Genomic DNA, 24,244 nt, shown 5'->3' with positions numbered 1-24,244 from the left:
ATTCCACTTCTGGGTATATACTCAAAGGAAATGAAAACAGGATATCAAAGAGATAAATGCACCTGTGTTTATTGCAGCATTATTCACAATAGCCATGATATGGAAACAACCTAAGTGTCCAGCAACAAATACATAAAGAGGATGTGGCATATGGGTTTCCCTGCTGGCTCATAGAAAAAGAATCCACCTGCAATGCAGGAGACTCAGGTTCGATCCCTGGTCTGCGAAGATCCCACATGACATGGAGCGACTAAGCCCAGGCACAACTATTGAGCCTGTGCTCTAGAGCCCAGAAGTTGCAGCTACTGAGCCCATGACCACAACTACGCAAGTCCACATGACCTAGAGCCCAACAAGAAGCCACTGCAATGAAAAGCCTGCGCACTACAACTACAGAGTAGCCCCCGCTTCCTGCAACTACAGAAAAGACTGCATGGCAACGAAGATCCAGCACAGCCAAAAATAAATCAACAAATAAATTAATTCTTTTTAAACAAAGGGTGTACAATGGAATATTATTCAACTATGAGAAAGAAGGAAATCTCACCATTTGCAACAATAAAAGTGGATCTTGAGGACATTATGCTAGTGACATAAAGCCAGATAGAGACAGACAAAACAGCATGATATCACTTATATGAAGAATCTAAAAAAGTCAAACTCGTAAAAACAGAGAGTAAACTGGTGGTTACTGGGGAGTGAGGGAATAGGAGAGATGTTGTTTCAGAGTACAAACTTGTAACCGGAGGTAAATAAGCCTTGAAGATCTAACACACCATATAGTTAATATAGACAACACTGGTAAGAGACTAGATCTTAATCATTCCAATCACAAAGACATAACTGATAATCATGTGATGTGACAGAGGGACTAATGCTACAACTGCAATCATATTACAATATATAAACATCAAATCAACATGTTGTACACCTTAAGTTTACACAATGTTATATGTCAAAATATTTCAATTTTCAAAAAAATTACTGCATTTGAACAATCTGGAACTCTTCTCTGCTAGGACCTGGTAGCCTCCTTGTCCACAACTATCTTGATCAGTTACCTTAAGTTAAATAAAGCTAAGTAAAGGTCTTTTGCCACTGGAAAAACAAGAAATTATCATTCTATTATAGAATGACATTATGATTTACAAAAGTATTCAAAAAGAGGTCCAACAGAGATCTATAGACTGTACCAATGTCAATTTTCTAGTTTGTGTATTGTACAATAGTTACGTCAACTTCTCATTATATAGTTTTTGCATTAAGCCAGCAAGCACAAATTAAAAACTGAAACAATTTATTATCAAAACAGGCACATCTCTGAATCACCCTACAAATGATCAAACTGCCGGCTAGTAGTGATGTGTTTTATATGTGTGTGTGTGTGTGTGTGTGTGTGTATACATATAAAAATGTATGTGTAATGACTGTACTCTCCCAAATTAGGATCAGATACAAGTAACCCATGGAAATTTTTTCTTCCTAGCAGTAATGGCTTATGTTGCTGCTGCTGCTGCTAAGTCCCGTCAGTCATGTCCGACTCTTGTGTGACCCCATAGACGGCAGCCCACCAGGCTCCCCCGTCCCTGGGATTCTCCAGGCAACAACACTGGAGTGGGTTGCCATTTCCTTCTCCAATGCATGAAAGTGAAAAGTGAAAGTGAAGTCGCTCAGTCGTGTCCGACTCTAGCGACCCCATGGACTACAGCCTACCAGGCTCCTCCATCCATGCGATTTTCCAGGCAAAAGTACTGGAGTGGGGTGCCATTGCCTTCTTATGTTACTCAGTACAAATGAAGCTGCATACTTACAACAAATCTAGTAATTACACTTTGCTTGCTATATCAATACTTCATTCTGACTCACACATCAAACATCAAGGCAGACCCCTGGGAACAAAGTGGTCTGACAGACATAAAACCATGAAGCCAAAATCTCTCCCCAGCTAACCTTCCACAAAGTCTGAAATTACCATCATTACAACTCTACTTCTTGTTAAGGAACTGTGAAGAGGCCAGTTTTCCAAATGTGTATGGTATTACTTTCCCTGAATCATTTTATTACAAATTAAGAAGTAATACTTAGCAAAAATCAACTAGTCATAAAACAAATACAACAAAAACTGAAATTTTTCCCACTCACTTTTTGGCTATCTAGCATAACCAACGGAGAAGGAAATGGCAACCCACTCCAGTATTCTTGCCTAGAGAATCCCGTGGACAGAGGAGCCTGGTGGGCTGCTATCCATGGGGTCGTACAGAGTCAGACACAACTGAAGAGACTTAGCATGCATGCATGCATGCACTGGAGAAAAAAATGGCAACCCACTCCAGTATTCTTGCCTGGAAAATCCCAGGGACAGAGGACCCTGGTGGGCTGCCATCTATGAGGTCACACAGAGTCGGACATGACTAAAGCGACTTAGCAGCAGCAGTAGCATAACCAACAATCCATCAAAGCATCAAAGTGGGTACTATACAATAACGCTACTTATCGTGTATATAGTGTATTTCAAATACTAGACAAAGCTTTAAAATCCATATCAATTTCAGGGTATATAAGAAAATCCTCTGCAGTATTTCTACACATGGTGAGACAGAAATCCAGGAAAACAGCAGCTGGAGAAGGATAGAGAAGATTGCCATCTCCACTTTGGAAACACCAGAAGAGCTTGACCTGATTGGATTTGCTTCGACATTTTAACTGGAACCTCTCAATAATTAGGCTTAGGCTGCTCATCTCACACATTTCAGATTACAATCATCTTGCTTTCACCCCTCAGCTGTTATTGTTGGTCTTCTCCTAAACAAATCAGCTTTTCTCCCAGGGCAAGGTGTCCTGGGGTTTGAAATCACTGAGCAATCACTTGAATGCCCCAGGTATACTCTCCCTTTCAAATTCCACTGGAAATACACCAAAGAATACCAATCCATTTATTTTCTAATTGGTTTAATTTTAAATTTAGCATATAAACAAAATTTAATTGGGTACAGTCTTTAAAAGTATATACTCAGAAGTTAAATGGCTTGGCTTAAACCCTGGCTCTATTAGTTTCTGGCCAACTGACTGAGTTACTTAATTTCATTAAGCTTCTGTTTCATCTTCCAAAAAAAAAAAAAATAGGGTAATAATTATAATTATCGCTCTCACATGTTGTTATGACAATTAAATTTTACAATGGCCATTACAGTAAGTCAATAAATGTTGCCTGTTAATATTTTTTTTCTTATGTCCAGTTCCTAAATAAAGCTTAATATGTAAAATCTAACATGAGTGTTTGAAAAAAGCAAAAGAACACGAACACAACAAATCTTCAAAACATGAGAACAGTTTTCACATATCCTCTAAACAAGTTAGGAGTCTATCAGGTACAACGTTCTATTACTCTCTACAAATTACAGTGAATTTAGTCAATGCTCTAACTTTATAAAATCTTTACATACTTTTTATTCACCTACTCAACAAGTGTTTAAAAAGACCAGAGTAAGAATATTTATGTGGTAGTTGATATTTGATTGTATGACCTTGAGAAAGCTATTTAACCTCTCTAGCCTCAGTCGCCCTAACTGTACAATGAAGACAAGAGGATCTCCACCTCATAGGCAACATCTAGAACAGTGCTCAGCACAGAGAAAGTTCTAAGGAAGGACTAAGTAACTATAAAGCACTGGTTCCTAGCATGGTGCTAGATACTGGAGATTCAGGGATAAATTACACAGTACTTGCCTACAAGTACTTGCTTTTGAACTGTGGCGTTGAAGAAGACTCTTGAGAGTCCCTTGGACTGCAAGGAGATCCAACCAGTCTATCCTAACAGAGATCAGTCCTGGGTGTTCATTGGAAGGACTGACGTTGAAGCTGAAACTCCAATACTTTGGCCACCTGATGCAAAGAGCTGACTCATTTAAAAAACTCTGATGCTGGGAAAGATTGAGGGCAGGAGGAGAAGGGGACAACAGAGGATGAGATGGTTGGATGGCATTACCAACTCAATGGACATGGGTTTGGGTGGACTCTGGGAACTGGTGATGGACAGGGAGGCCTGGCGTGCCGCGGTGCATGGCGTCACAAAGAGTCGGACACGACTGAGCAACTAAACTGAACTGAACTTGCCTACAAAGCAGTCAAGACCAAATGGTATATACAATTATCTACACATAAGGAATCCTTGTACGTCAAGGCTATATATTGTCACCCTGCTTATTTAACTTATATGCAGAGAAACGGTGGGCTGTAAGAAGCACAAGCTGAAATCAAGATTGCTGGGAGAAATATCAATAACCTCAGATATGCAGATGACACCACCCTTATGGCAGAAAGCAAAAAAGAACTAAAGAGCCTCTTGATGAAAAAGGAGAGTGAAAAAGTTGGCTTAAAGCTCAATATTCAGAAAACTAAGATCGTGGCATCCAGTCCCATCACTTCATGGCAGATAGATGGGGAAACAGTGGAAACAGTGACAGACTTTATTTTTCTGGGCTCCAAAATCACTGCAGATGGTGATTGCAGCCATGAAATGAAAAGACACTTACTTCTTGGAAGGAAAGTTATGACCAACCTAGATAGCATATTCAAAAGCAGAGACATTACTTTGCCAACAAAGGTCTGTCTAGTCAAGGCTATGGTTTTTCCCGTAGTCATGTATGGATGTGAGAGTTGGACTATCAAGAAAGCTGAACACCAAAGAATTGATGCTTTTCAACTGCTGTGTCAGAGAAGAATCTTTAGAGTCCCTTGGACTGCAAGGAGATCCAACCAGTCCATCCTAACAGAGATCAGTCCTGGGTGTTCATTGGAAGGACTGATGTTGAAGCTGAAACTCCGATACTTTGGCCACCTGATGCGAAGGGCTGAATCATTTGAAAAGAACCTGATGCTCGGAAAGGTTGAAGGCAGGAGGAGAAGGGGATGAGAGGATGAAATGGTTGGATGGCATCACCAACTCAATGGACATTAGTTTGGGTAGACTCTGGCAGTTGGTGATGGGCAGGGAGGCCTGGCATGCTACGTTTCACGGGGTTGTAAAGAGTCGGACATGACTGAGCGACTGAATTGAACTGAAGGAATCCTTGAACTTGAATTCACAGATAAATAAATTTTTCATAATAAAAATTAACATTTTTAAATCCCAAAATATTGCAAATTAGCATCCAGAATGGGTGATGGGTGCACTGGGGTTCAATATATTATTCTTTTACTTTTGTGTATGTTATAAATTTCACATAATGAGAAGTTGTTTTTAAAAATGATAAATCACTTTCCATCTCAGAAGGTAAGCCAAAATTATGTGATTTGAAGTATTTACCTTAACACAGATGTCTTTATACTACAAATAAACTCTGTCGACAGCAGTGCTTAAAATTCAGAGGTTAAGAATTCCCTTGACAAGACTGCCACCTACTGGATCACCTTAAATTCCACTATTAACATTTTGTGATTTAAACACAAATATAATCCAATAAAAAGCAAGGGTTTCTTTTTTTTTTTTTTTTTTTTTAAAGGGAAATTCAAGTATTTAAAAAACACCCCATGTCACAGGAAGTTATGTCTACTGTGTTAAACCAAGTATTGCTTGGGCAAGTCCCATTAGCAGAAGCAATCTCAGTCAGGTTTAGTTTGGATGTTTAGAGGTCATCTGACAGAATGTGTGAAAAAAGAAGCAAAAAAAAAAAACAAATTTGGTAATTATTGCTGAGTATATGAACACATGGTTGTTAGACATTACCATCTACATTAATTATGTTAAAATAAAAGCAATATATTAAGTAGTTATACATGGAATGAATTTTTTTTAACTATTCTACTGTTATACAAACGGGTTCATCTGGTTTAGGTAAAATTTCTAATGAAAGCAATATATATCATTCAAAAAGTGCTTCATCTCAAACAACTTAGGCAGAAGTTGAGATACTACGCTCTGGAAAAATGCCTTAAAGTTACTTAAAAAGTAGCTAAGCAATGATGAAGGCATTAATGTCAAAGATTATTGAGAAGAGCCTGAATTAAGCTGTCTTATGAATATGAGAATATGGGCAAAGGCAACATTTCTAAGTAATTATTATGTGCAATATATTTTAAATGTATGTATAAATATTTAAGTTAACAATGAAAACATAAATAGGCATTCAACTATTTCACCTATATTCACCAAGGTTTCTATATTCAAATTAATCCATCTTGGAACTTCTCATTGGTAAAAGGAAGGACTGCTTTATATACAAGCATAGTACAGGCCTCTATAGTACAGGCATAATGTATCATTTAATCATAAAACTTCAATATTAGTAACTACTATTTGTTTAAAGTTAAATTATCCAACACCTAACACTTCTTTGCCTGAGTTATTCATATACTACAAACTGGTTAATGCCCTTTTTTATGCCAAAGAGAAATGCCTTTTTTTACACCAGAAAGGAAGTGCTCAGGGCATTTTTCAAAGACAAAGGGTTTGACTGGGCTCCTGGCAAATTCTGGGACAATTTGAGCACCTAGATAATTAAACACTACAGTGAATCATGAACTATTTCAGAGAGGGAATTCAAGAGTGAATATCAAAAACAAACAGTAATAAATGGAAAAACAAAAAGGGAGAGGTCTGGCTTACAGGAGAAATGTCAAGGGCTGCCTAGAGAAAATGTAAAAGATGGAAAATTACCACTTTGCATTCATCATGATAAAGACTGGATCAGACAAGAATTATGAATGAAAGCTAAACCAAAGAGGAAATTTTGATTTGATGAGAAGCAAAACCAAAGAGGAAATTTTGATGAGAAGCAAGATATTTTCCTGGGTCTCCCAACAAACTGCTTACTAGTTACAAAGCGGGGGGTTGGGGGGGGCGGAATTACAGTGGAGAAATCAGACATTTTGGCTGGAAATCAAAAATTACCATCACCAGAAAGGGACAGATGGTTATCAAGAGCCTCCACATGTGATACACTGTGAAGGAGAGAAATCATCTATGCAGCAATAAATTATCTGCATCTAATCATGAGGAAATATTAGATAAATCCAAACTGAACAATGTCATATTAAAAAGAGTGAAAAGAGATGTATTCTTCAATAATGTCCATGTTTTAAGACAGACTGGAAATCTTTCAAAATTAAAGAAACCTAAAGACGTATGGCAGCTAAACAAAGTATCTGACCCTAATGTGAATCCCAAACTGGATGGGTGGGAAAGGACATTACTGGGTTCACTGGCAAAATCAAATAGAAGATTAGATAAAAAGTATTGTATGGAAAATAAGTTTACTGAAGATGATACATGTAATGTGGTTACATAAGAGAAAGCCCTACCCGTAGTTTTCCTGGGAAAGACACATTTCCTAATGAAGTAGATAGGGAAAAAGCATCATGGTATATACAACCCACTCTTCAATTGTTCAGAAAAACCATCATGTTTTTTGGTGTGGGGTGTGTGTGTGTGTGTGTGTGTGTGTGTCTATGAGTGTGTACAGGGAAGCAAAGACTGAGACATAGACTGAGAAAATGTTTGGAAAGCAAATGGGATAAAACATTATTAGTAGGTGATTCTGAATATACATGTATTCTCTGTACTAGTTTTATTGTTTTAACTCTTCTGTAATTGAAATTTTTTCCAAATAAAAAGTTTAACACATTGCTGTATCTACTGCTAACAAAAATTAAACACAGAAATAAATATAGAAATGCATGCACACCCATGTGTATGTATGTATGGGTGTGTTTATATATTTAAAACACAAATCTCTTAAAGATTCTAAAATCTCAGTAAATAAATGGACTTTTTAATAATCAAAAATGATTGAGAAGGGAAGGTGTCTGTCCTATATGTAAATAAGGAAGAGCAAGAAAAAGCCCAAATTGGATTGAAACAGTTACTACTGAAAAAATAAAGCCATTTCATGTTTATTTACCCCCATCAATTGAGATTTTCAATGAACCAGTTACATCTAACTTATTTAAGTGGGGAAAACATTATTATTGTCATTCTCACTTTTAAATGGAGAAACTGAAACATGGTGAAAAGCCACAGTCAGTAATACAGCAGAGATTCCATAGCATGTCTCTTGAAACAATAACAATGTCAATACAAGTTTTTGATAGTATGTAGGAGCAAGCTGCTTACCTTTCAATAGCTAATTCTTTGTTAGAAAGTTGCTGCACTGTAATCACAAGCTTCTTCTCTATTCCTTGTTTTAATTTGAAATAAAATTTATCTCGATCCTTAGGCACAGGACTGAAAAATGCAAAAAAGAACAGAAATGATCAATAATTAAAAACAATAAAAAGGTCATCTATTTCAAGGTTAGAATGAAACAAGAGTATTTAACAACCTTATTAAGATATATAAAACTTTCACCTTGACACAAAATAAATACAAACTTTGGTTGTATCAGTTTCAGGTGTACAGCAAGTAAGTCAGTTATACATAGACATATAGCCACTCTTTTCCTGACTCTTTTCCCATATAGGTCATTACAGAGTACTGAGTAGAGTGCCTTGTGCTTGCTGTACCGTAGGTTCTAATTAGTTGTCTTTTTAACATATAGCAGTGTGTATATGCCAACCCCAATTCTCCCAATTGATTCATTTCCCCTCACTTTCCCCCTTGTAACTGTAAGTTTGTTTTAAATCAAAACTTTTTAAATTACATCATTTCAAATTTTAGTTTTAAATTTTAACAAATTTGGGAACACGGTTTATTTAATTTTAAGACTGTTATAGTTCTGGTTTAGCTGGTTATATGGTTATGAATGCTTTTAACACAGTTAAATCCAAGGCAAAACAAGTGAGAAAAAGAGCTTACTTTTAAACATCCAGAATTAGATGATTGTGACAAATCCAAGAAAATATAAATAAAAGATGAACAAAGAGGAATAGATCAGGCCAAGTTAAATTCTAACCTAGGCCAGACTGACAATTCTTAAGAATTAGTCCATTAAAACAGTAAGTGTTTGTAATATAAGCTGTCTTATTTGAAAAGGAAAAATACTTTCAGTAACTTATTTGGCCTAAGTCTCAATTTCTATAACTTAAAAAAAAAAGATAAAATACCTACCTAATAATTATTGTCAGAAACAAAGGCAAAGTAAAGGCACATAGGTGATCAATAAGAGTGTAACTATTTCTTATTATCTGCCTATTTTTGAACTAAAGAACAACATTCCAAATATACAACAGAAGGAAATAATTAAATGATGGTCAAATCATACAAACTACTACTGACAACTATTAAAAACAATTCTAATTAAAAATATTTTAGGGACTTCCCTGGTGGTCCAGTGGTTAAAAACCCACCTTGTAATATAGGGAACACAAGTTTGATCCCTAGTCTGGGAACTAGGATCCCACATGCCATGGAGCAATTAAACCTGCACGCCACAACTAGAGAGCAGACATACAGCAACTACTGAGCCCGTAAGACAAGATCCCACATGATGCAACCAAATAAATATTTTAAAATAAATGAATAAATAAAAACATTTTAATGGAAAAATTCTTACATCATGAAGTTAAAAGTAAAAAAACTACATATATATATGTATATATAACTGTAAAAAATACACTCTGGAGGTGGAGGGGGAGGGGTAGTAGGGATTATACATACTATGTTTAAAATAACCAACAAGGACCTACTGTATAGCACAAGGAACATTGCTCAATATTCTGTAAAAATTTAAATGGAAAAAGAATTTGAAAAAGAATAGAGACTTGTATACAGATAATTAGCTGTACACCTGAAACTATTACAGCATTGTTAATCAACTGTACTCCAATATAAAATATGAAGTTTAAAAAGTACACCCTAGTATCAAATATTTTTGATAAAATTGTGATAAAATAAAATTTTTAATAATTTTGACAAAATAATTTTTAAATTTTTATAATATTAAAAAGTGATTATTGCTGAAAAGACCAAAAATTTTTATTCTAATTTTCAGTATTTTAAAATATCAAGAAAATAATTTACATAAACGATCTGAAAAGCCTGACAAAAGTGAACCACACATCCACCAATGAAGTTTTTCTGTATCATCCTAAAGCTTTATAACAACAGTGTATAGTTTCTGGAACCTACATATTAGTCAATATTATATTTCAGACACAATACTAATTTTTATTTTTTCCAGATAATCTCACCTGAAGTTTCCTTTTCCATCATCTTCTTTTACCTCCAAGGAGACACTGAAGGTAAACACATCACTGTCGGGGGTAGGAATAACCGAGTCTTTAACATCAGATACTTGTCTAGAAGAACGTCTGAAAGCTGTACAGAAACTATATAAAATTCTGCTTACCTAAAAGAAAAAAAGTGGAAATAATATTAGACAAAGATTTTAACTGCATTTTGATCACCTCTAATTTTTGAATCTGTAATTTCTCAAGGTCACAATGTTCCTAATAGACAAAGTAGATATAGGGTAAGCATAAATATATATATAGAGAGAGAGAGTTTGTAACATATAGTGTATACACACACACAGACACACACAGCTGACCCTTGAACAACACAGGTTTAAAGTGCCTAGGTCTACTTACACTTTTTCAACACTAAATACTACAGTACTACATGACCCATGGTGGGTTGAATCGGCAGATGTGGAACAGTGGATAAGGAGGAACCACTAATATGGAGGGCCAACTATAAATTACACATGAATTTTTGACTGGGCAGAAGGTCAGTGCCCCTAATACACTCCACCTCCCCAGCACACTGTTCAAGGGTCAACTGTAGTTTGTTTCTTTCAATCTGGCATTTAATAAACAGCATAATAAAGACATTTAAAGTCACAAACAAAGTTGCATGTACTTATAGACGTTTCTAGGACTCATAAGATACTATATTGCAAAGAATGAATCCTAAGACAATTAACTAGATTGATGCTGGCATCTAAATCTTCCCGGTGAACACACACAAATGAGGTTTTAGCCCAAGTTGTCAATTTCTCCTTTCACTTCCCCTCAGCTTCAGAGGGCTAGATCCTGAGCCATACAATAAACTCTGTTCTTTGCAAAATGAAACAAAACATGGCAACATGATTTAAAGAGCTTCCAGTGTTGTTTCCCAATGCTGTTGCTATATAAATGTGTCACAAAATGAATGAATCTGAAATGTTTTTATTTATTAGTATTAAGCCACCCTGGTGATTACTTGATATATAAATATGCATATATATATTATAAATGACTTACTCTCCTCCCCTAATATGGAGGAGCACTCTAAATCTCACGATCTTCCAGAGGTTATTATCTTCCTTGGTTCCAAAAGAAGTACAATATCATCTCAAATTTGTATTCTTGAAGCACAAAAGACCTTTGAAATCTCTCAGGTCACCCACGCATTGAACAAATAAAAACAAGATGAAATAAGAATGATTTAAACAAAAGTAACATTTTCAAAATCTCACACTGGAAGGTACTAGTAAAGAGACTTCTCTGAATATTAACAAACCCTTCACTTTGGATAAAGTGAATTCAAATTATTCTTGGTATTAGTCTAAGACTATAATATTTTATAATTCACTCGAAGTAAGAGAACTCTCATTAACAGAACTTCTTAAAGTATGGAGGTCTTTCCTCAAGTTTCTATTTTTGCTACATTCTTATATCCTACCTTTTCTCATACACACACTCCATCACAAACTTCAAAAACTTTCAGCAGCCACACTTACACCTAAGTACTGAAAGACTATCCTAACTGCCTTTCCAGGCCCAAATCAATAGTTATCTAAATTAACTGACTTATACATTTTAACTGTATAAGAATGCTGCCTGTCATCCCAAAGTTGAGCTTCAGCAACAGCATCATATTTGTATAACACTGCTTGTAAAATGTTAATGCTATTATTATTTTATATAAAAAGTAAAATTAAAGAATAAAAACTTTATACTTCAAATTTTATACAATTAAGCCAATGATAAATCCACTCATTCATGCAACAAATATTCTTTTAGTGTCTTCTGTGTATTAAGTATTTGTTTTAAGGGGCAAGGGATACAACAATGAACGTGGAGCTTAAGTTTCAGCACAGGTTAAGTTGAATGTGCTTGGGGTGAGTGGCAAGGAATCATTAGGTAACACAAAAGCAGACATGTTCAGTCTCAACTGGATCTTTAATTCACTTAGCACAATAATTTAAGTGTTAAGGACAACAGAATCAAAGAATATGCTGGAAATAAGTCACTAAAGAATATGCCTACAAGGTAAAGTGTTAATAGGCACTTTAAACTTTTCAGTTGATTACTCCCCAGTTCCTAACTTCAAATACAATGTGAAGTCTATTATTTACTTTATATATTTTTAAGAAAACAAATTTTAAGCATATTTTTAAGAAAACATTATATGTGAAAACAGAATACGTATGATTTTTGATACATTAGTAGAGTTAAACCCCAACCATATTTATTATTCTCTCCTATAGTCATTTCGTTTTCTTTGTATCAGAGCTATCAGCAAGCCTGCCATTTGAGTCTACACTAAAAAAAGTCAAAGAACTTCGCAAATTCTAAAGCATGGGCAAGGGTCAGGAATTTCTTTTTTAAAAACCTAAGTGTATGCGGTGGAGCCAGAGTAGCAGAGAATGATGGGAGTGGAGGGAGTGGAATAAGACTACAACTTGCTGTTTTTGAAGGAAGGGCTCAACAGTACATTAACAACAATTTAATCCACTCCTGCATTTAATCCTCACTACGTCTTAGAAGTTGCTATTTCCAACAAGGTTAAAATCATTTGTGACTTCTAGAGTCTGTGAATAAGCTGGAATGATAATCCAAGAATGGGTAAGGTAGAGTGGCTTAAAAGACAATGATTATCAGTATCTATAGTTATTGGAACAAATTGGGTAACTGATCTCATCATGAAAAGAAAATTTAAGACATAATACCATGGAAAATATTCTATATGCATCACACTATTAAATACACATACACACAAAATCTAGAACAGGCATTTTCTTTGCAGATGTCAAAAGGTTTATTAACAAATAATACAGTACAATTTTTCCCCAGGAGGCAGTACCTATAGAAAGCACTGGTTAAACACAAAAGTATCTCTTGGTGTGGTAGCTGTTGTTTTTGAAGAGTTGGGGAAAAGGGCACAGGTAGATACGTGGAAAGAAGATACACCAAAATCTTAATTCTGGTGGAATTCTGAGTAACCTTTCTTTGGTATTTCAGTAGTTTCCAAATTTTCAAATATGTAGTACATGTTAACAGTCCAAGAAATACTATTAGACAAAATATTTACTTAAATAACATAGCCAATTCTTCTAAAATAAGGCCTTTTCACTAAAAATGGTGAAAGAGAATCACTTCTTTTAAAAACAAGTATCAAGAAAACATTCACCCAAAAAATAAATGTAGAAAAATCCTATAAAATACCTATAAAATAATACCCAGAAAGGTATGTGTTAAAATTTTTTAAAACTTGCTCAAATATACTACTAAAAGGAACAAAAAAAGGCATTATCAAACAAGAAATTTTTTAATAATAAAAATCAACTTATTTGAGAAAAACACTAACTTCCAAATTAATTTCCAAAATAAGGTATTTTGCTAAAATACCGTCTCAATAAATATATGTTTAGAAACAATATTTTCCCAAAGAATTATGGTTTCTTTTATGTAGTGGTATATCAGCAATCCCAAGAAAAACCAGAGCATTAAGAATAAAGATCTTCTTAATGATATTCTTGGTATTTATCATAAAATACAGCTGAATGCCTTTAACAGAAGATGATAACAACTTGCTTCTAAAATACAACACTGAGAACTGCTAGTAATAGTAAGTATAACATCCAAACAGAAAAATCTGTTTTGAAGGAAACAGTTACACTGACTAGTAGAAATAAATTCTTAAAAGAGTCAACTAAGACTTTTAACTGTATCTTTAAAAATAGCTTTGTATAATATATCCATAAAGATTCAACAAGAATAAGTGCCTCTATGGCTTTTTTTACTATGCTTTCTGATATTATGCTTTGTCTGCAATTCTTCACCAGAATGTTCCCTGTACAAAGATCATCAGCATTAAGATACTTCTGGCTGGATCCCCCAACTCTTTTGCCAAAGACAATTAACATCCACTCCAGCAGAGTCTCTCGAAAGAATACCCAGGGTAACAGATCAAACAGATCCTAACACTCCTGTGGGAACCCCTAATCCTCATGTCATAGGTCCCAAAAAGCCATCACCCACACTGGGCTTCCCCTCTACCACGGCTGGTATCTGCTGCTTGTGGAATTTTATGGTGAAATAAGAGCATATCACAGTGACAAATGGTAGTGGCAGCCATGCTGCAACTTTCTGTTTAGAAGTTGTCTTCTTGCTTTTAACTGACAAACTTCTTCAAATCTCATCCAGGGACTCTGCAAACAATGGAAAACAAATTAGCGACATTGTGCATGGTACATATTTAAGCAGTAAGAACATCTGTCGTCTGTGCCAGAGCTATCTTTGCCAATTGTCTGTACCCATTAAGAGGGGCCCATATACTAAGAACTAATGTTGTCCCTTCACCATAGAACAAGAAACTTCTGGGAACCAGATAATCAGACAACCAGTAAATGCGACAAAAGCCAAGTCATTATTTTTTGAGAGGAGAGAGGAAGATATCAGACACCTTCTATAAAAGGCATGAGTAAAACCCAAAGGTTGCTGGAATGACCAAGATATCCCTTTATAAAGCATAACTGAAAGGTAAAAATCTACATTTACTTTTTATGTAAAGTAACAGGAAAGTTGTTACTGAAAAATACGTGGGTCTTCAGAATCATATACTTCCTCTGAAAACCAGCTTTATTATCTATTCTCTTAGACTTGGGATACGGAAATGGTAACCAATTTATCACCCAAACCAGAACACTTTTGAGAATAAAATGGAGGCTTTAATAATATACTTAGACAACAGGCATAATCTATGACTGCTCCAGGCAAAGAGAAGTGTAAGATCGCTAGTCTAAATAAATACTATCTCTATTATGGAGATGTTATGAGTATCAAGTAAGTAAGTAACATAGTGCCTGGCATAAGCCCTATGTCTATACTGGGTTATATGTATTTAGAAATGATCGCTCATAATAAAATTGAATGACTGTCAAGTATTTTTCCTCCAAACAATTTTACCACCAATGTCCCAGAATGTAACACTCTGAAAAACTTACTCAAAAAAACTAAATACATGAACATCACTTTCTCACAATCTACATGTACCAAATACCCTCACTGCTGCGGCTGCTGCTGCTGCTAAGTCGCTTCAGTCGTGTCCGACTCTGTGCGACCCCATAGACGGCAGCCCACCAGGCTCCCCATCACTGGGATTCTCCAGGCAAGAATACTGGAGTGGGTTGCCATTTCCGTCTCCAATGCATGAAAGTGAAAAGTGAAAGTGAAGTCGCTCAGTCATGTCCGACTCTAGCGACCCCATGGACTGCAGCCTACCAGGCTCCTCCGTCCATGGGATTTTCTAGGCAAAAGTACTAGAGTGGGGTGCCATTGCCTTCTCCGACCCTCTCTAGAAATATAGTATTTAATACTATACCCAAATTGGCCGAGAATCCCCTCCACTATTTTATCCACTGCTTACCCACTGTTAAAGCTCTCAAGATGACAAATAACCCCCCACATAAACAAGCGGATGCTATAATCCAAAAAGAGAGTTTCATACCATCACAGTTATGAAAAATGCTTGCAACCAGGTGCCTTTCAATTTCTTTCCACAGCAGTGTTTCTGCCTCTCCAAGAAGCAGGTTCTCCAATTCTTCAAAGTTCATTTTTTTAATTGTTGAGTGCCAATTATCCAGAATCCACACAGGCATGTTAAATGATGGTTGCCAACATGAAATGCCAGGATTCTACCATCTGCTTCCCCACCTCTGTAGTGGAGTTGTAAGGATCAGAAATAGACTCCCTAATTCACAAACACACATACATTCTTTCAACATATTTATATTCACTGTCTCCTATGTACCAGACACACTTGTACTCATTCACTCTATCAAACACTTGGCCAAGCAGTCAGTACATGCATATATGTATACATACTGGTATATGTATTGATATATGTATCTCTATTTATATATATATTTATGTATACACATGTTTATATATATTTATATACACGCAACATACACACATGGATAAAACAGAACTATTTTAGATAGATTTAGAACTGCCTAAAACAAACAAAACAAATGTGAACTCCTCACATGGGCACAGCTCTGACAGAGAACTTCTATGTCTGTACATGTTTGTTTCAGTGTAAATAGAATCGATCACCAGGGCATAACAAGTGACATACTGCTCATGCTTAGTATCAGACACACAGAAATATACATTTCTATGAGTTCCCATGTTGTGGCCAGAAATAAACTCTCAGAACTCCTGTTCATACAATGGTTTATTTACGTTTCACAGTAAAGAGAAAACAGAGTAACTGCTGCTTTTAGCATTTTCTGCTGACAACTTATATTTCCAAAAGCAAACACAACTGAGATTTGTCCATCCAAACCCAGTTATTAATGCCTCTAAAATTGCTGTATAATTACCGAAGTTCTAAAAGTGCAACTTATTTTTAATTTGAGAAGAATTCAATAGATACCAAAAAGAAAGCAATTTCCCCATGTATATACATAACAGCCATTTGACTCTGAGTCTAAAAATAAACTAACATTTAATCATTAGTGTGAGGAACTCATTGGCATCTTCAAACAGTTCTGCTGAATAGGAGCATTTGCATTTACAATTAAAACAGTTTTATAGAACAAAAGCCAGCCTCTGAACAACTGCACACAGTAAATGATCACAAGTGAAAACCACAGAGATCTATAACACAATCTCAGTGCAATATCTAAGTGGAAGGCTCAGTAGAGAAACAGGTATTGTTATGGACATTTTTTAAAGTCACAGAGAACAACCAGGTCAAAAAAATAAAAGAGAGGCAAAAATACTCTTCCCTTCTAAGCCTGAGCAATTACCACCATGGTGGGATGGGAGGACAGCTCATCAAGTGGGATTTTTCTGTTACATATGTTAAACTCAGAGTACCACTTCAGAGCACAGAGTAACCAGATTTAAATTTCCATATTTCATTCTATGCCATCACAAATATTAACTTTCTATTTAGAAAGATACTCCAAACTTATTATGTAATATGATATATGGTCATACATACTAAATTATTTGACAGTGAAATCAAATAGTCGATTTGATTTCAACTATGCTGCTGCTGCTAAGTCACTTCAGTCGTGTCCGACTCTGTGCAACTCAAATCAAATACTGAGTCATCTCAATAGCAAATTGCTACAAAATATTATACTTACTGCTTCTTTAATTTCACAGGAGAAGACATGTATCTGGAATTCTTCAGAACCATGGGAACTCTCTGTAAACGCAAAGCAATTGCTCTCTGTTGTCCCATCATGGCCACGTGCACAGAACAATACCTTATAAATTGGAAAAGATGCTATCTCCATATTGTTGGATTGGTCTATGATTCTGCAAAACAGTTATGAGAAATGAGATTAAATATTAACTAGCAAAGAACAAAGGCAGTTTTACTAGGCCAGTAACATACAATTATCTTAAAATCACAAAAACAAACTGGTACTAATAAACTGAACTGAATAATAATCCAAGAAAACAAATTACCTTCATATTTTTATTATATACACACACACACAAATTCTTTACCTTCTTTTCACAATTACTTCACTTTTGTGTCCCATGATCCAATTCACTTCATCTCAAAGCCAAGGATACTCTGCCTGGTAAAACTAATGTCGCCTATCCCTAAATACTACACTTCTTCTGTTATAGCAAAAGAAACACCCAGAAAAAAAGGAACAAACCATCCCTGGAGAGCTCACTTCTATTTAAAGCAATATCTGTAAGTTTATCTAAGTCCCAGGTCATTCATTGTTCAACAAAGACCTCTCTTACCCTAAAAAAGGTCAGAGTGGTTCCAAAGATGAACTTAATGAAATTTAAGAGGTAAAAGGAGTTTGTGGAACTTTTCAAATATTTCTCTGACTTTCCCTGTTTAAATCCTAAGGTTGTGGATTGATCCAAAACCTCAAGACTACTTCAGGATCTCAAGTGGTAAAACTAAGGGGTACCCATTAGGAATAGAGAGGCAAATCAAAACACTAAATCTTTGTTAAGGCATGTTTGGCACTGTGAAATTCAACAGATAACAGTGAAAGGCATTTTGACACTTAGATATTATACAAACAGTCCATCTACAAAACCCTTTCCTGAAAAAGCATTTTTACCAAAATCTTGTAAATTTGTATTGCTATTATTGTGGTACGTAGTGCTTTTCCCACATTTTCAACTTCAGAGAATGAGGCAAATCAGAACAGTTTTGAAAAAGATTTAAATCAGCCTTCAGAGAATAGTATAGGCCAATACTTTGGCCACCTGATGCGAAGAACTGACTCATTTGAAAAGACCCTGATGCTGGGAATGATTGAAGGTGGGAGGAGAAGGGGACGATAGAGGATGAGATGGTTGGATGGCATCACTGACTCGATGGACATGAGTTTGAGTAAATTCTGGGAGTTGGACAGGGAAGGAGATGGACAGGGAAGCCTGGTATACTGCAGTCCATGGGGTCACAAAGAGTCAGACACGACTGAGTGACTGAACTGAACTGAAGATACATTTAACCTAATTTCCTAGACTTCGTTCATTTATGGGTTCATTCAACAAATATTTACTAAAAACCTGCTATGGACCAAAACTGCTCCAGGCAATGAAGCTGCAGCAGGAAGAAATACCAATAACCTGCTTCCATGGAACTGACATTCTAGCGAGGAAGAAAAACGATAAACAAATAAATACGTAATATCAAGGCAAAGAAAAGTTCTTTGAAGGGAAAAAGGCCCAGTGAAAACAAAGAAGGATGGTTATGATAAGATCAAAGGAGGTTTATTTTGATAGTTAGATAGTTTCTTACAAAACTAATCATACTGTATGATCTAGCAATAACATTCCTTGGTATTATTCAAATGAGTTAAAACCCTGCACACAGATGTTTACAGAAGCTTTATCCATAATCACCAAAACTTGGATGCAATCGCAACATCATTCCATAGGCCAATGGATAAATAAATTGTGGTACACGCAGACAATAGCACATTATTCAGCACTAAAAAGAAACGAGCTACCAAGCCACAAAAATTCATGTAAGAAAGTTAAATGTCCCAGGTTCGATGCACGATACTGGATGCTTCGGGCTAGTGCACTGGGACGACCCAGAGGGATGGTATGGGGAGGGAGGAGGGAGGAGGGTTCAGGATGGGGAACACATGTATACCTGTGGCGGATTCATTTTGATATTTGGCAAAACTAATACAATTATGTAAAGTTTAAAAATAAAATTAAAAAAAAATAAGAAAGTTAAATGTCTAATATCTGAAAAGGCTATTTATTACATGATTTCAATTATATAATTTACTGGAAAATGCAAAAGCTATGGTGATACTAAAAAGATTAGCGGTTGCCAGGGGCTGCAGGAAGGGACAGCTGAACTGGCAGAAAGCAGGATTTTCAGGACAGTGAAAGTACTCTACATGATACTCTAATGCTGGATACATGTCATTATATATTTGTCCAAATTCACAGCATGTACACCACCCAAGAGGGAACCCTAATGTAAACTATGGACTTTCTAAAATATGTCAGTGTAGTTTCATCAACTGTAATAGATGTACCACATGGAAGAGGACGTTGATGGTGAGGGAAGTGTGTGTTTGGGGAAGATGGGGGTGCCTATCCGGGATATGGTCAATCTCTGTACTTTCTGCTCAATTTTGCTGTGAACCTAAAATCACTCTCAAAAGTAAACCTTATTAAGAAAAACAGGGAGAAAAAAAAAAGACTTCTTTCAACAAAAGGTTTCTTGAGGTGAAACTGGAGAGAAGTGAAAGAGTCACTGGAAAACCAAGGAAAGCTTGTTTGGGCAAAGTAAAGAGACCAAACAAAAAGCCCCATGGGAGGACTCCTGACTGATAGGTCCTGAGGCAGGATTCATGACTACCTTTGAGAAAGGACAAAGAGGCTACTATGACAGGAAGAGAGCGAATGAATGAAGTACATGTAGTGACAGAAGCGAGAGAACAGAGAGGGTGGGAGAGACGATCAGGTCAAAGCAGATCATAAGGGCCAGACATGGTAAGAAAGAACTTCAAAAATAATCACAAGTGTGACTGGAAGACACTGATAGGCTGAATGTAGGAAAACAGTATCTGATTTACATTTAAAGAAATTCAAGGTTCAACATATAGCTGATTCATTTTGCTGTTCAGCAGAAATAAACACAATATTGCAAAGCAATTATACTCTAGTACAAATAATAAATAAAGTGTTAGTCATTCAGTCGTGTCCAACTGTTTTGCAACCCCATGGACTGGAGCCTGTCAGGCTCCTCTGTCCGTGGAACTCTCTAGGCAAGAATACTCAATTGGGCAGCCATTCCTTTCTCCAGGGGATATCCTTCCAACCCAGCAATCAAACGTGGGTCTCCTGCATTGCAGGCAGATTCTTTACTGTCTGAGCCACCAGTTCAGTTCAGTCGCTCAGTCGTGTCCGATTCTTTGTGACCCCAAGAATCGCAGCACGCCAGGCCTCCCTGTCCATCACCAACTCCCGGAGTTCACTCAGACTCACGTCCATCGAGTCAGTGATGCCATCCAGCCATTTCATCCTCTGGCGTCCCCTTCTCCTCCTGCCCCCAATCCCTCCCAGCATCACAGTCTTTTCCAATGAGTTAGCTCTTCGCATGAGGTGGCCAAAGTACTGGAGTTTCAGCTTCAGCATCATTCCCTCCAAAGAAATCCCAGGGCTGATCTCCTTCAGAATGGACTGGTTGGATCTCCTTGCAGTCCAAGGGACTCTCAAGAGTCTTTTCCAACACCACAGTTCAAAAGCATCAATTCTTCGGCACTCAGCCTTCTTCACAGTCCAACTCTCACAGCCATACATGACCACAGGAAAAACCCATAGCCTTGACTAGACGGACCTTTGTTGGCAAAGTAATGTCTCTGCTTTTCAATATGCTATCTAGGTTGGTCATAACTTTCCTTCCAAGGAGTAAGCATCTTTTAATTTCACGGCTGCAGTCACCATCTGCAGTGATTTTGGAGCCCCCCAAAATAAAGTCTGACAATGTTTCCACTGTTTCCCCATCTATTTCCCATGAAGTGATGGGACTGGATGCCACGATCTTAGTTTTCTGAATGTTGAGCTTTAAGCCAACTTTTTCACTCTCCACTTTCACTTTCATCAAGAGGCTTTTTAGTTCCTCTTCACTTTCTGCCATAAGGGTGGTGTCATCTGCATATCTGAGGTTATTGATATTTCGCCTGGCAATCTTGATTCCAGCTTGTGTTTCTTCCAGTCCAGCGTTTCTCATGATGTACTCTGTATATAAGTTAAATAAGCAGGGTGACAATATACAGCCTTGACGTACTCCTTTTCCTATTTGGAACCAGGGGAAGCCCAAATAAAACAAATGGGTTGTATTTACATACCCACAGAGCACAACACACCACATATGCTGGCCGTAATTCTCTCCAACTAATAATGTGATGAATTCATTCCAGATACTATGCAAAACAAATAAATATAACCAGGCCAAAAAAAGAAAAAAGAAATTCAAGATTCAGATGACATTAAAAATTACTCCCAGCAAAGCATACGAGAAAAAGCCATTTTGCTTCTTTCCAGTCTGATGTAAAGAGCTTAAAATCTAGGGAATAGTTGTTTTCTGAATCACTGTTAAATGACAAGGTGAAACACAAATCATAGGTATTTTTAGTTATAGGTGCATTTATAGTATTCCAAGCAAATTTACAAATACCCCAAGCAAATAAGGAATACAGTCTAAACCTAAACATGTTTGCCTTGCACAGCTACAGAGTAAAAGTGAATTCAAAATAAGTCCAAGGCCTCATTCATGATAAAATATTATCACCACTATCCAAAAAAAACTTCATACGTGTCTCAGGGCAGTAAAAAAAGATTAGCGCTTACCTCACAGAACCTTCTGGAACATTTGGCACATACAGAGTAACAGGAAACGGGTGCTGACTGGCAGATTTCATAGTTGCCATTGCCCGTAAAGCTTCCACTTCATTACGTGGGGATGAAACCTTCATACATCCTAAATAGGTCAGTTTGTTAAATAAAACACTATCCTCTTCAGGTATTTCACTTAGAGAAGATGGTCTGGGTGTAGAAATTTCTGAGGGAAGAAAAAAAAAGAAACACCCAAAAGTTAATGTAAAACTTCCCAGTATAATTTCACCTATTGCCCAAAAACAAATGAAAAAATTGCAAATAAAATTTAGGTCTCCAACTGACAAAGAATTAATAACCAAAATATACAAGCAGTTCGTGTAGCTCAATACAAGAAAAACAACCCACCCAATCAAAATGTGGGCGAAAGACCTAAACAGACATTTCTCCAAAGGAGACATACAAATGGCTAATAAACTCATGAAAAGATGCTCAACATCACTCATTATTAGAGAAATGCAAATCAAAACCACAGTGAGGTATCCTCTCATGCCAGTCAGAATGGCCACCATCAAAAAGTCTGCAAACAATAAATGCTGGAGAGAGTGTGGAGAAAAGGGTGAGAATGGTACAGCCACTATGGAGAACAATGTGGAAAATCCTTAAAAAAACTGGGAATAGAACTGCCATACGACCTAGCAATCGCACTGCTGGGCATACACACAAGGAAACCAGAATTGAAAGAGACAGATGTACCCCGATGTTCATTGCAGCACTGTTTACAATGCTATGACATGGAAGTAACCTAGATGTCTATTAGCAGACAAATGGATAAGGAAGTTGTGATACATATACACAAAGGGATATTACTTAGCTGTTAAAAAAAAGAACACATTTGAGTCAGTTCTAATGAGGTGGATGAAACTGGAGCCTATTATACAGAGTGAAATAAGTCAGAAAGAGAAACATAAATACTGTATATTAACACAGATATATGGAATTTAGAAAGACAGTAACGACCCTATATGCAAGGCAGCGAAAGAGACACAGATGTAAAGAACAGACTTTTGGATTCTATGGGAGAATGCGGGAGTGGGATGATTTCAGAGAATAGCATTGAAACATGTATATTACCATATGTAAAACAGATGACCAGTGCAAGTTCGATGCATGAAGCAGGGCACTCAAAGCAGTGCTCTGGGACAACCCAGAGGGATGAGTGGGGAGGGAGATAGGAGGGGTGCTCAAGATGGGGGACACATGTGCACCAGTGGCTGATTAATGTCAATGTATGGCAAAAACCATCACAAAATTATAAAGTAACTGTCCTCCAATTAAAACAAATTAATTCAGTTCGGTTCAGTTCAGTCACTCAGTCGTGTCCAACTCTTTGCAACCCCATGAACCACAGCATTCCAGGCCTCCCTGTCCATCACCAACTCCTGGAGACCACCCAAACCCACGTCCATTGAGTCAGTGATGCCATCCAACTGTCTCATCCTCTGTCATCCCCTTCTCCTCTTGTACTCAATCTTTCCAAGCATCAGGATCTTTTCAAATGAGTCAGCTCTTCACATCAGGTGGCCAAAGTATTGGAGTTTCATCTTCAACATCAGTCCTTCCAATGAACACCCAGGACTGATCTCCTTTAGGATGGACTGGTTGGATCTCCTTGCAGTCCAAGGGACTTTCAAGAGTCTTCTCCAACACCAGAGTTCAAAAGCATCAATTCTGCGATAAACATTGGTGTACACATGTCTCTTTCAATTCTGGTTTCCTTGGTGTGTATGCCCAGCAGTGGGATTGCTGGGTCATATGGCAGTTCTATTTCTAGTTTTTTAAGGAATCTCCACACTGTTCTCCATAGTGGCTGTACTAGTTTGCATTCCCACCAACAGTGTAAGAGGGTTCCCTTTTCTCCACACCCTCTCCAGCATTTATTGCTTGTAGACTTCTGGATCACAGCCATTCTGACTGGCATGAAATGGTACCTCATTGTGGTTTTGATTTGCATTTCTCTGATAATGAGTGATGCTGAGCATCTTTTCATGTGTTTGTTAGCCATCTGTATGTTTGTAATAGCCAGGACATGGAAGCAACCTAGATGTCCATCAGCAGATGAATGGACAAGAAAGCTGTAGTACATATACACAATGGAGTATTACTCAGCCATTAAAAAGAATACATTTGAATCAGTTCTAATGAGGTGGATGAAACTGGAGCCTATTATACAGAGTGAAGT

At 36.8% G+C, this 24,244-nt stretch overlaps 1 protein-coding gene across 2 annotated transcripts in view; it reads right to left on the bottom strand.

Moving 5' to 3' along the window:
- RABGAP1L (RAB GTPase activating protein 1 like) overlaps positions 1–24,244 on the bottom strand; it is a 741,235-nt gene that overhangs the window by 631,401 nt on the left and 85,590 nt on the right. For both annotated transcript variants that reach the window (XM_061381704.1, XM_061381705.1), the window contains exons 4-7: positions 22,018–22,228; positions 17,304–17,478; positions 10,126–10,283; positions 8,111–8,221 (exon numbers count right to left, since the gene is read on the bottom strand). In XM_061381704.1, the coding sequence (XP_061237688.1) occupies positions 8,111–8,221; positions 10,126–10,283; positions 17,304–17,478; positions 22,018–22,228 (655 nt within the window). The remainder of the gene's footprint in view (positions 1–8,110; positions 8,222–10,125; positions 10,284–17,303; positions 17,479–22,017; positions 22,229–24,244) is intronic.

The sequence above is a fragment of the Bos javanicus genome, chromosome 16, assembly GCF_032452875.1.
Source record: "Bos javanicus breed banteng chromosome 16, ARS-OSU_banteng_1.0, whole genome shotgun sequence".
NCBI lineage: Eukaryota > Metazoa > Chordata > Mammalia > Artiodactyla > Bovidae > Bos > Bos javanicus.
Note: the sequence above shows the minus strand (reverse complement) of the source record. Positions and strands in the feature narration are given on the sequence as shown.